This window comes from Rousettus aegyptiacus, unplaced genomic scaffold, assembly GCF_014176215.1.
Source record: "Rousettus aegyptiacus isolate mRouAeg1 unplaced genomic scaffold, mRouAeg1.p scaffold_m13_p_5, whole genome shotgun sequence".
Classification (NCBI taxonomy): domain Eukaryota; kingdom Metazoa; phylum Chordata; class Mammalia; order Chiroptera; family Pteropodidae; genus Rousettus; species Rousettus aegyptiacus.
This window is the reverse complement of record NW_023416308.1, coordinates 73,142,202-73,159,493: the sequence shown is the minus strand read 5'-3', so window position 1 is coordinate 73,159,493 and position 17,292 is coordinate 73,142,202. Positions and strand designations below refer to the sequence as shown.

Below are 17,292 nucleotides of genomic sequence, written 5' to 3'. Positions count from 1 at the left end.
AGCTGATGACAAAGGTGGCTTGGATAGAAATTATGACACACTTCAATGAATTTAATTCTTTACAAGAATTCACTTGCTACAAAGGTGAGACATTAAAATGGCAAAATTATCATATGACATTTAAAGTCATAAAATGTGCTATGTAAGACTGCTAGAATCAGCAGCTCTACTAGTTGTCAAAATATTTATCAAATGAGGAAATTGGAATTTGAAGCTAATATCCCTTTCTACCATGTTTCCAGCAGATGAACATTCCTGTGGAATTAAGTGAATTTAATAATAAGAATCAAATCAAGCAAGTCTAGTTTTTCCTTCTTTTACAGATTGAAAAGAAACCAAACAGTGCCCCACCTGCCCCTGATCCCAGTACAGGACATTCGCTTTCAGGATGTATACAAAACCTCCTGGCAGGTTTGGGCAAGTTACAATTCAGATACTATTATCAAGAAGCTATTTTCATAAGAGAACAAAACACCAGACCAACACTGAGAATACCCTAGTTAGGCATCACAAAAATCACGTACTGTTAAGAATATGCTGTTTACTGCCAAATTTGGGTTATTATAGCTGTTCCAAAGTTAAAAATCCATTTACACTAATATAAATTAGATCTGCGTTTGTGTGTGTAATTTTCATGCAATGATCTTAAAGCTTTGGAGACAAGGATTAGCCTAATTTCAAAGCTTGTCCGTATAGCAGTATTGATATGCACCAACTCTGCTAAAGGGCAGGAGAATGAAAGACCATGGCACGAATTTTTGAACAATTTTTGATTTAATAACATAATGCACCTGTAGATGTTTCTAGCATAAACACAATCGTAAAAATCTACATCCTATTTTGGGGTATTTTTCCACTTCCCATCCCTTAAAAGCTGTACAGTTATAAAAAATGTGACTCTCAAGCAAAATAAACTTTTTTTTTCAACATACAAAATAAGTTAAACGATTCAGAAGGTCTTGAGCCATTACGTTTCCCAGTGACTGTGTTCTGGCCATCCATAGCATGGCATGCAGCTCCTGGTCTATACCAGAACTCAATAAATACAGGTTAAACAAAACCCCAAACACTTAAAGTAGATTTCTTTAGAAACTGATGAAAGTTAAGAAAACATATAGCTAGGGTTAACAATACCATTCTTAACTTACATTATCCAGTGGCAAAATGAACAAGGCAGGTCACTCAGCCCTTAGTGCATTTTCTAGCTTGTACCGATTTGGCAAAACACACAAACGTAGTTCCTTTAAAAATGTTTTTTCTTATTCGAAATGTCTAAGGAGCTTAATTAATAAATCTCTATGCATTTATTAACTTGTTATGCCCTCTCATATAACTTATGCACAGGACAGAAATCTTAAAGCGATTAAAATAAAAACATCTTCATTAACTGAAATCACTACAATGTGCCAGAATTGGGATCGCGACATTTCCCACAGCAAAATGGTGTAAATATAAAATGGAAAAAAAAAATATATTGAGCTTACACATGACCAAAATGAAGGGGGAAATCCACTAATGGAATCCTACTCTAATCATTTTCTGAGAGAGTTTATATGAATTGAGTGTACAATCAATCTAAAGTGGTTGTATACCAAGCACACGACATTTTGGCTTTTAAGAACTGTTGCTTGCTGGGGAATGACACTATATTCAATATACGTTACATAATTACTTAGCAATTCTTGGCACTCAAAAAATGCTAAATGACAATTTAAGTTGGAGTGATATATTCTGAAAACAAATTAAGTATACACATAACACAATAACCCAGCTTAAATACATTTATAGCAAAAGGCCTTGTCTTCCAGGATTGGCATAAAAACAATGAGGAAAATCAGCAGTTAGCTTGCCACTTTCAAGGTAGGTTTATAGGTACACACTGGGAATGGTGGATAAAATAGGAATGGATTTTATTCTAAGGAAGTTTAATAACAGATATTAAGCAGAGGACTAGGTAGATTACAGCAGATTTGCAGTTTGGCATTCTCGCTACTTGAACCAGGTATGTTTTTAGAATGTCAAACCAAGAAGAGGAACTTCACTATTTTTCTCTAGACTTTCTGTAATTAAATTTTCTTCATTTCATACCAGTTAGTTATTCGCCTTTACTTGTCAATTAACCATTTCAAAGGATTTCCTCTAACATCTAAAGTATGTATACACACACGTGTGTGTATATGTATATTATATATATATATATATATGTTCATTAAAAAAAAGACCTATAGACATGAGGCAACAACCATGAATCACGGACCTGTTCCACTGTGTTGGCAAAGGGCAGAGGGCAGAGTTCACAACTTTTTCTGTGTATTAAACTTGTAGATTCATTAGGCTCCTTTCAAATGTACAGTAGTACAACCTAGCAAATGGTTATCATTTTTCAAACCACAAACATAAGCTAAAAAGGCATTCCTTATAGCAAAGTCAATCAATCCCACTTAAAAGTAGCTAACATTTTCCCACCATTTTATCGCTAAACAAGAAGTAAAAGTCTACATGTTTCTTAATATATGTACTTTGCTCAAATGTATATAAGGGGATGGGTTCTATCAACCAAAATATGAAAACTAGAACTTGTAATATTATTTTAAAAATCATTTTTTCAACAACTTCTTTAGCATTTGAAGTCCTTGGTTCTTTGGCAGTTCACATTTTTTAAAGAAGAATCTTTATTCTCTTTGTTCTCTGAATTTGCACCCTTGACCAACTGGAAAAAGATGTATTAAGGAAACCTAACCTTAACGTATCAGGTATAGTCTTCGAAATCTCTGTGCCATCATTCTCTAGTAATGTGTCAACAATGTAAAATGTTTTACACTAAACACTATTTCATCAGTACATCTACAAAAACAAAACGTGTATTTTCAGTCTGAGTTTTTTTACATAACTTAATTCAAAGCTTCTGCTATGTGAAAATTTGGCTCACTTTCGAACCTTTAGAGAAAGTGCAAACCAAATATTCTGAGTACTATAATCTCTCTTTAATACATTTGCTATATAGACTGTGGAGTTTTATATCAGGAATCTGACTTGTATTTCAAAAAAGGGGGGTTAAAGTATTAAAAGCTCTATAATACAGCAGCTATAGTGAACCAAAATCCATGGTTAGTACTCTAATAACAAGGATTCAAGATGTTCTAAACTCTAGATGAATTGCTCTGTCCTATCCTCCGTCCTGTTACTAATGACTGAAATATGTCTTTGGTTACAGGGCATTTACTTTTTCCTAATTTTTAAAAACTTAATAAAAGTATGTTCAGAGTTAATATTTTAGTGAACAGCCTCTTTCAGGAACTGAACCTAAATACCAAGTAGCAGAATTTTGAACTGTTCAATATTTAATCACCCATACTTCATCTATCTGCATAATAATTTATAAGTATCAGTTGTTTAGATTACACTCTTTGTAGATCAAATATAGTTAATTAGTTTAATCAGAATGTAAGGTTAGAACGGATACAATCACTATCAAGTTCGCAAACATTTAATTCAAGTTTGGTAAATAACAGGCAGTAAAAGTGGCATCATAACCCATGTCGGCAGGACACTTGCTAAGTGGAGCTTCTTCACTATGATAAAAATTACCTTTTGCTCTCTGTAGCAGAAGACTAAAAAGAACTCCCTATTTCACATTAGGCATCCTGTAAAAGAAATAATCTACCCACTTAATACGTTTTATCACTTGCTTAACTGAAGAGTAAAACTAATAGATGGAGGCAAGAGCTGGTGAGTCCAGAGGTAGAGACAGGGTACATGGGAGTTTCGATATAGCAGTGGCTTTACCAGCTGCAGGACTAAAATGGTAGAGAAAGACTGGGGGCAGGATAGGCCACTTGCACATTCTAACCACTTACCTTGCACTAGTAGGAATCCTTCCATTGCCTGTTTTAGATAGTTCAAACGGCTACCATTCTTAACTTTCAAATAAACGAACCTAGCTAGAAAGGAGCTTGTAAATGAATGTGGCTCCTTGCATAGCCCTGCTCTCCTGTCTGTGAATGTCAGCCCTTCCCTCCCTTCCAGTGGAACATTGTCTCAAAATAAAAATCACAACTTGCTTGGAACCACATGCTATTTGGTGCATCCTATTTTTAGGCTGCTTTCATTATTTTATTTTTTATACAGATACATATACATTGCTAGAATCAAAGCAAAAATATTAATGGGCAGGTACTACAAAACTAAAATGAAACAAAACAAACAAAAGAACCAACAAATGAAAAACAACAGCTATAAACTTTCAAGGCCAAAAAGATTTAAGGGCAACACCTGTTGAAGGAAAAGGAGTATAAAATTTCTAGAGAGGTATTTATAATGCAAGTCTAATGCCAGCTTTTTAATAATAAAAAAGAGAAGTGCTTTACTATACACTGACTAGCACATATAATGCTTAATTTGGAAAGAAAATTTAATGAAGTTCCTTGGGCCAGCAGCAGAAATGGTGTGTCCATTGCCGGCAACAGACACAACACTGGAACAGAAAAACCCAAATCCCAGGGCAAAAGTATTCACAGAAGTAATGGCTGAAGGTTTCAGAATTTGACAGGCAAGGTTTAATCACAAGTGCTACACTTTGTACAATGTTATTTATGGCTCTGCCTGAAATTTTACAGCTGTAACAGAAACTAAGACAAAGTTCATATTTTTAGTGTCAATTACATGTTAGATATTTAGTTACAAACCCCTTTTCCTTGAAACAAAGGGCTTAGCTTTTTTAAAAGTGTTGAGATGTTTGAAATGGATGTCATGCCTATTAAGTACATTGGTGGTTCTCAATCAACGGTATGTTGGTTGTGTGACTATTAATGAATTTTAATAGAAGTCTAATGGCCAAAGGCCGAAACTACATTCAAACCCTGCTAATATATCCAGGCAGATAGGAAATTCCAACACACACACACACGCACACGCATACATACACACATATACACACACATACATGCTAAAACTCAAACTAAAAACCTCCCAAAGGAACTGCTTTGTTTGTAGACTTCAATTTGAAGTAGATACTAAGGGCAAGAATAGACCAGTTAAAATTCACCTGAAAATCCTTTCCCCTTCTTCAAATGTGCTAAAATACCGCTGTCAGCTTAGCATCTCTTCATGTATGTTATGTATAAATGTATTTCTTTCAAAATGATATTTCATAGATTTAAATATCAAGTGGCCAGAAGACAAGAGTGACTCCATCCGCAAAGTCTACAGTCCACTCGGGCCTTAAGAAAGGCCACACTCATTTCACTAATAACTCTCCATGATAGTATATTAGAGGCCACCTCATCACCACTGCAGAAAGCTGTTTTAGAAAATTTGTTGCTAGCACAATCTGGTTGTCAAAGCTTCATTATACATTTTACTGTACAAATGCTTTTCAGATGATTTTTTTTAAACAAGAATCTCCGCTATAACAGAAACTTAAAAGTTTTTTTACGATGGTACTTTCTTGGTCTCTTCTTTATTAAGTGTGGTTATCTCTAATAGTAAACAAGTTGATTTCATGAATGCTGTTACTAAATGACTTATGTATGATGTTATCTACAATTCTCAAACTGCAACAATACAGACTTGAACTTTTAAACAGTCTGTTAACCATCATCTTCCATGAATGTTTAAATATAATATATATTTAATATGAAAAAGCTAAAGCACAAGTGCTTTCTCCCACCCCTAATTCTGTTTTGGGCCCTCGCAGATTTGGAATGCATTCTTAACCACCCTTTTTCACAAAGTCAGGAGAGCTCAGGAAATATAAAGTCAAAAATATACAAATCTTTGTTGTTGTTATAATAAGATTTTTTTTTCCATGAATGAAATTACCAAGGACCATGAACTTGGAAAAAGAAAACCAAAGGAATTTACAGCAATTATTTATCTTCAGAGTTCAAAACTGGTCACTTCACAGAAAGACTTCAGGGTTCGTTGAAATTTTTCTTCTAAAAAGTCATTCTGTAGTGGAGTTTTCTAGGAAAAATAAAACAGCTTTTAATAACTGGCCCGCTGGTGTGAGAGCTACCGTGGAATAAATTAGCACAAAAAATGGAAAAAAAGTCTTATAACTGTTCACTGTTACAGACATAATCAACAAGGTCAGTCACTCTCAAAAGCTCATCTTCCTCCTCTTCTGGTGCCCCTGCCTCCTGCCCACCACTTGTCCCATTGGGGGCCAGGCTTGCACCAGCTGTACTGTTGTCCTTGGGGGTCTGAGGCTTCTCAGTTGGCTTGCCAATCAAGTTTTCAATGGCTTTGCCAGGACTCTGTCCATTGGTGGAAGGTAAGTCCACTAAGCTATAGTCCAATGGACTCCCCACCTTGCCTACATTTTCAAAGTCCTCTTCCTCATCACTGTCTATCCGATAGGGTTTCTTGGTGCTCTCTTGTTCTGAGGGCAGGATCCTGGGCTGGCTGTCATGGGCAGCCTGATCTGCATCTCCATGAACATTGTCACAACTCTCCTCCTCGTCTGTCTCGATCCGGTGTAGCCGTTTTCGGGATGGTTTGCCTTCCTCTTCCTCCTCCTCATCTGCTTCTGAATACTCATCTGTGCTTCGACCCCGCTTTCGTACTGACCGCTTTGATTCTTTAGCTAGCTCATCATCTTCAGAGTTCTTGGACATATAGCTCTCTGGAATAAACAGTACATTTAAGCCAATGGCACAGTTAACCATAAACAAGTTTAAGTAATTCCCCCTTTCCTTTCCCATTTTCACCGCACATCCTGCTTTCAGACTTGCTTGTACATAAATGTTTCCCTTCAATAACTGGCCTCATTTCTCTCTCCTCTCAGTCCCACAACAACGCCTAATATGATTCATGGTATACCTATGAATTTAGGAAAGAGCGGAATCAGATTTCTTAGAGAAATCATGCCAAACTGGATATCTAAAACACTGCACTCTCATCCAATGTTATTAAATGTCCTTGGTAGTCCTTAAATATCCTCTCTTCTTTCTCTATACCTCGCCTAGTCTCATGACTTGGCATAAAATCTATATGCCGATGACTTTCACATTTGTTTTAAGCAACCTTTAATTCTAGACTCAAGTATCAAACTGCCTACTCAACATTTATGCTTGGATTTCTGAAGAGATGTCTCAAACCTAATATGTCTATCACTGAGCTGCTAAACTTCTGCCTCAGAGCTGTGTGATTCTGTGCTCCAGCATCCTAGTTACTGGCAACACTATTCTTCCAATCACTCAGTCATCCTTGATTCCTTTCTCCCACCTACCCTAACAGTAAATTCTTTAGATTTACCTTAAAAATATATCTATAATTTGACCTTTTTTCACCCCTTTACTGATACTGTCATGGTCTTACCCACCATCATCTCTCACCTGGCCTATTCTGCTCCTGTTCCCTTTGATTTATGCGCAACCCAGCTAGCATAGCAAATGAAAACATAAGTCAGATCATATCACTCGTTTGCTCAATATCCTCCAATTATTTCTCATCTTAGAAGAAAATCCAAAGTCTATACAAAGGCCAACAGCACTATCCAAGGTGCTAGCCAGCAATCACATGTGGCTATTTTCAATTTAAATTCATTAAAATTTGGTAAAAATTAAAATTTCAGTTCCTCAGTTATACTAGCCAGATTTCAAGTGCTCAACAGTTACCTGAGACTACTGGCACTATTTTGAACAGCACAGATACAGAAAATTTTTATCACTGCAGTAGTTCAACTGGATAGCACCGCTCCTCCTCAGGGGTTGGCAAACCATTTTTGTAAAGGGAAGTCCCAACAGTCTCTATTCCAACTACTTAACTTTGTAGGAAAACAGCACGGACTGTATGTAAACAAATCAGTGTGGCTGTTAAAATATAACTTGATTTACAACACCTTTATTTACACAAACAGGTGGGCTGTAGTTCGATGAGTATTGCTCTATATGACCTGGTCCCTGTTGACCTCTCTGCTTCATCTCATACTATTCTTCCTTTCACTCATTCTCCTCCAAACGCCCTGGCCTCCCTTCTGCTCCTGTTTCCAGAACATGCCAGGCACAAACTTCCCTCAAGACCTTCACATTTGTTTTTCTACCTATCTATATATACAATTCTTTTAGATAACTGCATGATATACACCCAACATTTCTTTCAGGTATTTACTCAAATGCTGTCTTTTTAGTAAGGAATTGCTATAGTACCTCAGCTGAAATCCCAACTACTCTCCTAACCCTCCTTTCTCCTTTATTTTTCTCCACAGCATTTATCTCCACCAAATATATCATATATTCTATTTATTTATCTTGTTTATTGTTTCTCTCCCCACGACTAAAAGTAAGAGTTGCATAATGGAGTTATCTTTTTGGCTTTGTTCACTGGTCTATTCCCAGTGCCTAGAATAGGGAATAGTTCAATAAGTGTTTTTTTTTAATAACTGAATGAGTTTGTTTGTCTTTAATGACACATGACACACACTCAAGCAGATGATCAACTCCCTTCTTTAGCCTCCCATATCCAAACATTTTTTTTCCCTTTCTCTCCTGGCATGGACTCAAACTTAATTTGATAAGGATCTATGCAAGTAAACAGTCTTCAAAACAAATCATTAACAATAAAAAATCAACTATAGAAAAAAGAAATAAAAGAAGGTGAGGATGAGTCATTTAAAATGAACTTGGGAAGAACTCCAGAATAACTACAAAGACTAAATGGATATCACAAATTCATGTTTTAGAGATTTTTCTAAACTTCTGGTATGCAGCACAATTTTAAGAAATGAAACAGTTACCAACTGAAGCTCACTGTCAAGGTAGAGAGGAACAACAGTAGGTATTTTCTTTTGGAACTGTTCAGAGCATCAAATCATGGGAGGTTATTTCAAAATGAGGGTCATAAATAATATGGGCGCAGAAGAAATCTTGCTTAGATCACAATTTTATGAGACAATTCTAGTTTCAATGAAGAATTTAATTATTATTATTATGGAGACCTTAAAAATTTGTTATCAAGTATCATTTATTTAAACTATAAATTGCGACCAGGCATAAAATAATGCATTTTGTCTCAAAGATATTACTGCTTAAATTTCTTAGAAATGGTACAGAATCATAATCCTGAGTTCACTTCATAACTTCTATTTCTGACTTGTCCGAACTTCTGAGATCTATTCCGTACCTTCACTCTCTGAGCTGGAAAGCCTGCGCTTGTGAACTCGTCTGATTTCTTTACCACGTCGTATACTCTTCTGGGAACCATCACTTTCTGAATCTTCTTTGTAGTTAATTTGTCTTTTCTGGTTCCTCCTTGACCGCCTTCGTCGAGTTTCTACATAATCATCACTAAAATCATCGCTAAAATCACTTTCTGAAAAAAAAAGGGGGAGGGAGGTCACATACAAACTCTATATCAATTAAACAGAAATGCAGTTAGCTTGGGTTATCAAAATATAAAGCTACTAGGCAGAGTTCAGTCGTAACAATTTTTAAACAAATAATAACTTTAAGTCCCTTTTCTTTTTAATATGAGTAAATCTGTGGGGCTCTTATGCCAAACCTCATAAATGTATTTTTTTGGCGGTCAATCCTCAAAATAAAAAGATGGTCTATACAGTTCTTATCTCATTCAACCTAGAGCTACTCAGTCAGCTGCATGGCCACCACAGCCGTTCTTCCTGATGGTTACTATTCTGTCTCATGATAATAAGCTGTTCCTATGTATGTAGCTGTTTGGCTAGTCATAACTTTACAATGTACCAGTTAAGTTCTCTAGCCACAGAAAACTGATGAGCCTGATTTCCAAGATGTGTAGAATTAGAGTTCTATTTTTTTTTTTTTTTAACATGGAATTAAAATCTGCTAAATATAGTACACAGGACAACTCCAACTCTCAAAGTGTTGCTAAATAGCACTGTTCTTGTCATCTCTGATCAATAAATCAGAATCAGACTATGGCACTGTGTGACAACAATTTTTCAGGAGTGCTAACAAATTCTATTGAATTATCATATCCAGCTTTGTTCTCTAATGGACTTCAAACATTTCAAAATGGCTAGCCAATAGTTTAGAGTGGTTCCCACCGGCCAAATCTGGGATAAATGGAATCTCTATAGTTATAGTAACATATATTCATTGACTAAAATAAGAATCCGCACATATATATTAATGTAAAAGAAATAAATATGGGAGAAGGGAAAATTCTTACATAACATCAACTAATAAATATAAAAGGAACGATGGAGCTAAAAAATCATAACACAATGAATGCTAAAATGAATGGGTGCAACATCTGATAACAGGATATTTATAGTCTCAAAATACCTTCCTACAAATTACCTTTTAAGTACAAAGGGAAAGATGATAAAGAGATATGGAGGACATACATTAGCTCTGTGATGTTCCTGCCAAGACTGAGGGACATTTTACAAAATAACTAGTGTGTACTCTTTGAAAATACTCTTTGAAGAGTATTCCAGATTAAAGGAGACTAAAGGGACATGAATAAATGCAACATATATTCCTGGACTGGATCCTAAGCTAGGATAAAAAACAGAAATAAAGGACAATACTGGGATACTTGATGAAATTTGAACACATACTACTGATTAGATAATATTATTATAGCAATATTAAAATTTCTGATTTTGATAATTATACTGTGGGTATATAAGAAAATATTCTTGTTCTTAGGAAATAATCACTGACAAAGGGGCATGATGTCTCCACAAGCCTGGCCAGAGTCTGGGATATAATACTCTTGTTTGTGGCACTTCCTTAGTAAGAGGATAGCTACCTACCTATCTGCCAATTCCATAAAGCATTAATATGTTATTTTAGCTGCTGTGCTTCCATTATTCAGTTAATAGGGATAAGCATAAACGACATCAACCACTGCTAATTTATAAAAACTAACAAATCGCTGATAGTGACCTAAATGTTAGAGTTGGTGATCCTTCTCTCTCCAGTAGCTGGACGGCTGAGAAAAATGTTCTCAGCTTATTGACAGTGATTCCCAAGGAACACTATGAAGATAAAGTCTAGACATGTAAACACTTGGCAACAGGAAGATTCATCGCAATCTTAAATGAATTTAGTATGAAGTTAAACCATCCATCTGTATTTTCTTAGATGTGATTTAAGTGAAAAATTTAACTACTAGTGAGTCATAATAATACAACTTAAAGTTTTATCAGAAAGCTTATATCCAAATTAAATGTAATTTTAAAATTCTTAGCTCCAGAGTTCACAAGAATTTATCAAGTTGATGTGATGTGGATACAAATTATTTTTACCAGAATCTCTACTATTCTCCTCAGACTCCTCTTCTTCATCATCATCGGAATACTTTTTCTTTGGGGTTTTTCTCCGCAAACGCCTGCTTTGCCTCATTGGCCGGGAAGGATGTCGCCTTAGCCTTCGGCTACAGAAATCAGTGTCGCTGTCATCATTAGATGGTGGGTCTTCTTCACTTTCATCTGGGTTTTCATCAGATACAACAAACTCATCTTGAGATCTATCCAAGACACAACAGATGAATCAAAATTGTATAGTTAAAACTGTGAACCCAGTTTTGAGAGTTCTGAGTTTAAATTCTAACAAGTCCAGTAATTCATATTTGACTGGGAACCCTCCATGGACATAGTGGCAGAAGGTGGCACAGAAGTGCACAACAAACGAATGCTCAATTGCAGTTAATGAAATTTAAATACGATTTTGAATATTAAACAAACCACCATAAACCCACTTTGTTTTAATCTCAAAAGAACCAAGATTGACATTCTTGAATCTGTTTTAAATATCCTGAAAATAAAGAGATCGTCTATGTGCACGATGAACAAAAGCTCTATCACAGCATGGCAGCTTCTCTGCTAGCCCTCGTTAAACCTTTATCCAGGGGCTGGGATCAACTGGCAGACCACGCACCCATCACTGATCTTGAATTCGTCCTCACTCTCTTCTTCATCCAGGTTGCTGTCACTGTCCAGATCATTTAGTCGCCGTCGTTTCTTCCGACGAGCAGCAGCTGCCCTCTGGGGTCGTTTATTTTCTTTTCTTTCTTCATCCAAAATAGTAGAGATGTCTTTCCCACGGTGACCTGTGATGGTGGAGATATCTTTTCCTCGGCCAACTCCTGAATTCAGGGGCAGGGAGATGAGAGAGAGAGGATGAGAACAACCACCTTATGTTTACTAAGAGCTCCCCTTTAATATCTAGAGACTGTCCTTATTTGTGCATAGCAGCTCTTCACTTGATTTAATTTTCTTCCTACAAATATGCAGTTTTCTCAAAACTTCAGCTGAGTTTTGCATTCGTTTATCCTAATAAATAAAAGTTCACCATGTAGATAACATTTTTTTAAAATTCTGATATAATTCATATTCAATAATATTAGCCCTGTTAAAGTGTGTAATTCAGAGATTTTTAGTAGAGTCACAGAGCTGTGCAACCACCACCAGTAATTCCAGAACATTTCCATCACTCCACAAAGAAACCTCATATCTATTAGCAGTCACTCCAGAATTCCTTCTTGAAAGCTGTCTTTTGGACATGGCTTTAGAAAGAGGCCAATCCATTAAAAAAAACTACTGTGTTTGCAGGATAGAAAAAGTGAGAATTAAGCAGCCAAGATGTAAATAAGGTGCATGTCTCTGGAAAAGCTAGTGACTTCTTCAGTTCCACTATAAATAGACTTATTTATTTTTAATCACTTCCAGAGTTTTCATTATCACTAACTGGAAACCATGATGCTCCACACTGGAGCACTAGCAATTCACTACATAGCTCTTTAATTAAATTACCTTCAAATTCTTCTATTTTTATGTCACTTTTTAAAGACTATGAAATCCATACTGAGTTTTAAAAGGTTAATTTAAAGAAATTCATTTAGAGTCTTATCATCTATAATTTTTTATTATTTTGTAACAGTAGCAAGCTAAATATACATAGGAAAGTTTCACTGAGTTTTCCACTGGAAGCAGAAGTAGTAACATTTTTAATCTATGGAGGAACATTTGCATTTTATATCAGGTCTTAAAACAAAACTACTTTAAAAATCATTAGTAAGATCTGTCTACACACTGACACTGTGTCCAGAGATTATTCTGATGCTCAGTTAACACTGGTAGTGATCATGATACACACTAGAAAGGAAAAAAAGTGCTCACTGCTTTCATCGGGGCATTTTAGACCATTTACTGGCCAAGTTATATGAAGAAGAGAGAAAAACACATACCTCCTCCATCAGCCTCTTTGATATCATCTTCTATAGCTTCATCAATTGCTTCATCAAACTCATCAAATCTAAAATATATACAACAGTCACATTACAACCTGTCCTACATATGGGTTAGGAGGATTGCCTCTGAAGTATTAGAGGCCCAAATATGAAATTGTGCTCTGCCACTTCGGGACTGTGTGACTTGGACTACATTCCTCTGCTCCCGTTAGCGTCAATTTCTTTTGAGAAATAAAGTTTTGCAAATTAGTATCTAATACATAAATTGGTTTTTCATTTCCAAAGACCATCTATACCAGATGTTAGCAAATATTTCTGTCAAAAGTCAGACAGCAAATATTCTAGGCTATGTAGACAACAGTCTCTGTTGTAACTACTCACATCTATCCTGCAGTATGAAGGCGGCCATAGGCAATACAGGTGAATGACTGTGGCTGTGTTCCAAAATAACTTTATTTATGGATACTGTGATTTAAATTTATTGTAATTTTCATAGAATTTTCTTATTTTGGTTCTTTTTTCAACTATTTATAAATGTAAAAACCACTTTCAGGTCACAGGCTATACATAAACTGGAAGTGAGCTAGATTTGGCCCACTGGCCATAGTTCGCCAAGCCCCAATTATACAAGTCACATGGTAAGTAAGCTGAACAAAATTAGTGTTCCAGAAATAATATTAAGTGTGATTGAAGATCGTATTCTTATTATTAAAATTTATAATACAGATGGTCAGAATTTTAGAACCAGGTAAATGTACTTTACCTCACAAAGGCTGTTTCCCTCGACTTAAAGAAAAGGAGCAAAACTAGGTAATTCCTAAGATTTCATTACATAGAAAACTCTTTTCGCTTTAGAGCTGAGGTAACCAAAAGGATAAAGCGACTTACCTAAAACAATGCTAAATATGGTAATAACTAGCACCATGAGCCTTCTTTAGATTTAATTAATTAAAATGAAAAATTCTGTTCCTCATCAGCCTATGTCAAGTGTTCGACAGCCACATATGGCTACTGGCTACCATACTGGAGAGCAAATAAACAGAACATTTCCATAACCATAGTCAGTTCTACTAGACAGTGTTAAAGTTACACAGTATATTATTAACAGAGTTAAGACTAAGAGGCAGATACTTTGCCTTCTGAGTTAAGAAAATCATTATAGCTATGGATTTCCTCTCTAGGAAAATATACATACCAACACAAACATAACTATTATACATAATTTCAGAGGATTCATGAGTTTCAGGTTAAGAACTCTTCTACAATAAAATTTTCATTGGCTATGCAGTGTCTTATCTCACAGTGTACCATAATTTAGTTCAAACGGTTTACTTTTTTTTTTTTTTTACAACTATAAAGAATGTTATGAAAAAAATTCTTGCTGTTGTAGCTTAGCTTTTCCTTAAGATAAATTCTGAGAAAATAAAAATCTGTGCATCCATTCATTAGGCGAGGATAACAGATACAGATAAAGCTAGATGCAAAGTTAACAGAAACCATATTTCTCCCAAGGACATGTTGCAGCTGCAATTTGGCATAAGAACCTATTTCTTTGTGCAACTACTACTACTTTCTTACTGAGAAACTTTGTTTTCTAAAATCAGAGACCATCAGAACTTTCAGACATATGAAATTACATCAGTAAGGATGAAACATCTCACTCTTGCCTGAAGGATCTAAGTCATGTTTAACACATAAAAGCAGCCTTGATTTACATTCCAGGTGCAGAGCTTTGGATAAGGGGCAGAACACAACACTCCACGCATCTACTTTCATTTCACTGTTTTCAGGGACATAGGACCCTGTGTCCACTATGCAGTTTAGATCTGACACTGACCTTTACAGAGCCCTGCTTATCAGCTTTGAGCCTTACTCTTCATAAGTGTCAATTAAATTTCATCTATACTCTAACCTTTATCTGTATCTTATCATAACAATCTTTTCCTTTGTTTAATATGAGATTTTGTTGAACTATAGGTTTGTTCCTGGTATTCTTGCTACAAATAAAATTGCTGGCTTAAAGGGTATAAGAATTCTTCTTCAAAGGTTGTAGGAATTTATAGCACTGCCATGAAGTAAAGTTTACCATTACAATTTTTTTTTCTAATTTTCTAAACAAAATTAGTAGGGCCAAATATTATTTTCATGTTCACTGGTCATTTTCACTTTTTCTTATCCAAGTACAGGTTTATGTCCTTTGCCCATTTTATCAGCCAGTGTGTTCACCTTTTTTTACTGATCTCTAAGAGCTTTTTATGTATTCAAGATTTTAACCACTTTGTCATATGTTGTAATTATTTTTATCCAAAGTGTATTTCTCTTTAACCTTTACTTTTTCAAGTCTGGAGAAAGTAAAACTGACATCTTACCCTGTTACCATTATGAATATGTGCCCATCACATCTCCAGTCAGCCCTCATCCCAAATAAACAAAACAAAAAAAGTCACCCTGTATAGCCTAGACTCCAAAATAAATGAAACCTTAATTTTCCTTAAGTAATTGATTCCCTAACAAATGCCTTTTCCTAGACTTCAGCAATGTTAATGTCTGAAGGTACACAACAATTTTCACAGACAATATCTGAAAAAACTGTTGTACTTCCACCATGAAAAAACCTATGGTCATTGTAATGGTTAAAATTCATAAGTCATTCCTTTTGAATTCTAACTCCTTTGACAAACTTATTTGCAAACAAACATTTTTTTCATAACTGCATTTGTCTGAGTTTTTCTTAATTTTTATGTAATCGAACATCCTTTCCATTATTGTTTGATGTTATGCTTTAAAAGTTGCTCCTTATACTTAAATTACATTCTTGCTTTCTTAAATCTTTTTGAGAACTAGGTAGGGTATAAATAAATGAATCACACAATACATTTTATGCTAAAAAACAAAGTTTATCAAAGGTTCCTATATTACTGTTACATAATTTTAGAACTGAAGGGGTCATCTGGGTTAATCATCCATCACAGGCATGGCAACCAAGACTCACTCAAAAACATGGACCACTCAAAGATACCTGGCTAGTAAGTGACAGGATGAGGACAATTATCTTAGTCTTCTGCCCCCTGTCTATCTAATGCCCTCTCAAGTCAACTTTGATGTCATCCTCTCTGTTATGAGCAATAAGAAGCTGATAAAACAATTATTAAGTGATAGTAGTGATAAAAGTTATTTTTTTGGGGGGGAGTCCTTATTTTGTCTCGATATTTTATTAAGGACTTTATATTTTATACTCACAAGAGTCCCATTGCACTCCATGTACAAAGTAAATTCTAAGTGCATTTAGAGTTCAAATATGAGTAAAATTAAAAACAGAGAAAGCATATGAAGGACTATTAAATTAATCTCAAATAAATTTCTTGAAAAGTTATAAAAAGCAGAAATAAAAAGTGATGAGACATATGAATGCCTAATAAACACCTGAAAAGGTAGGTGCTCAAGATATCCAAACATAAGGAAAATTAAAAAAAAAAAAAATCAAAAACAAAAACAAAACCACAGATATACAAGCCAATAAGTGTTGGTGAGAATGTGGAGACCCTGGAAACTGTGTATACTATCAGCAAGAATACAAAATGGTGCAGTTGCCATGGAAAACAGCATAAAGTTCCTCAAAAAAAAAAAGAAAAAAAAAAGAAAAAAAAAAAAAAGAGAAAAAAAAAAGAACTACCACATGATCCTGCAATCTCACTTCTGGGTATACATCCAAAATAAAATGCTAATAAAATAAATGCTTCCATTAACAAACACAATTACATCAGGATTGACAGATAATACAGTTCTGCTATAATACTCGTTCTGAAAATATAAATTTGTTCCAATGTGACTGATATATACAATTTAATCATCACATGTATTTTATACTTGCTTACAAGTAATTTCATTTGTGAGAAACACTAGGTAAACATAGAACACTTTACCTAGCTGCACAGGAATACATAAAACGTACACACCCTGGACATCTATCAGTTACCTCAGCTAATTATCTGTGTTATAAAGCTATCACCATCTGCATCTGGTGTTAAAACTTTCTGGCTGATTTCAAACACTGTCTTTCTATCACTACACAATAATTTACAAATTGCAATCCTACCCACAGACAAACTTGGG

At 35.1% G+C, this 17,292-nt stretch overlaps 1 protein-coding gene across 3 annotated transcripts in view; it reads right to left on the bottom strand.

Moving 5' to 3' along the window:
* Positions 1-1,710: 1,710 nt before the first annotated feature.
* Positions 1,711-17,292, bottom strand: part of RSF1 (remodeling and spacing factor 1) — a 111,200-nt gene continuing 95,618 nt past the window's right edge. For all 3 annotated transcript variants that reach the window (XM_016161495.2, XM_016161494.2, XM_016161496.2), the window contains 5 exons: positions 13,177-13,244; positions 11,868-12,075; positions 11,237-11,457; positions 9,124-9,312; positions 1,711-6,625 (listed from right to left, as the gene is read on the bottom strand). In XM_016161495.2, the coding sequence (XP_016016981.2) occupies positions 6,054-6,625; positions 9,124-9,312; positions 11,237-11,457; positions 11,868-12,075; positions 13,177-13,244 (1,258 nt within the window). In that variant the 3' untranslated portion in view covers positions 1,711-6,053. The remainder of the gene's footprint in view (positions 6,626-9,123; positions 9,313-11,236; positions 11,458-11,867; positions 12,076-13,176; positions 13,245-17,292) is intronic.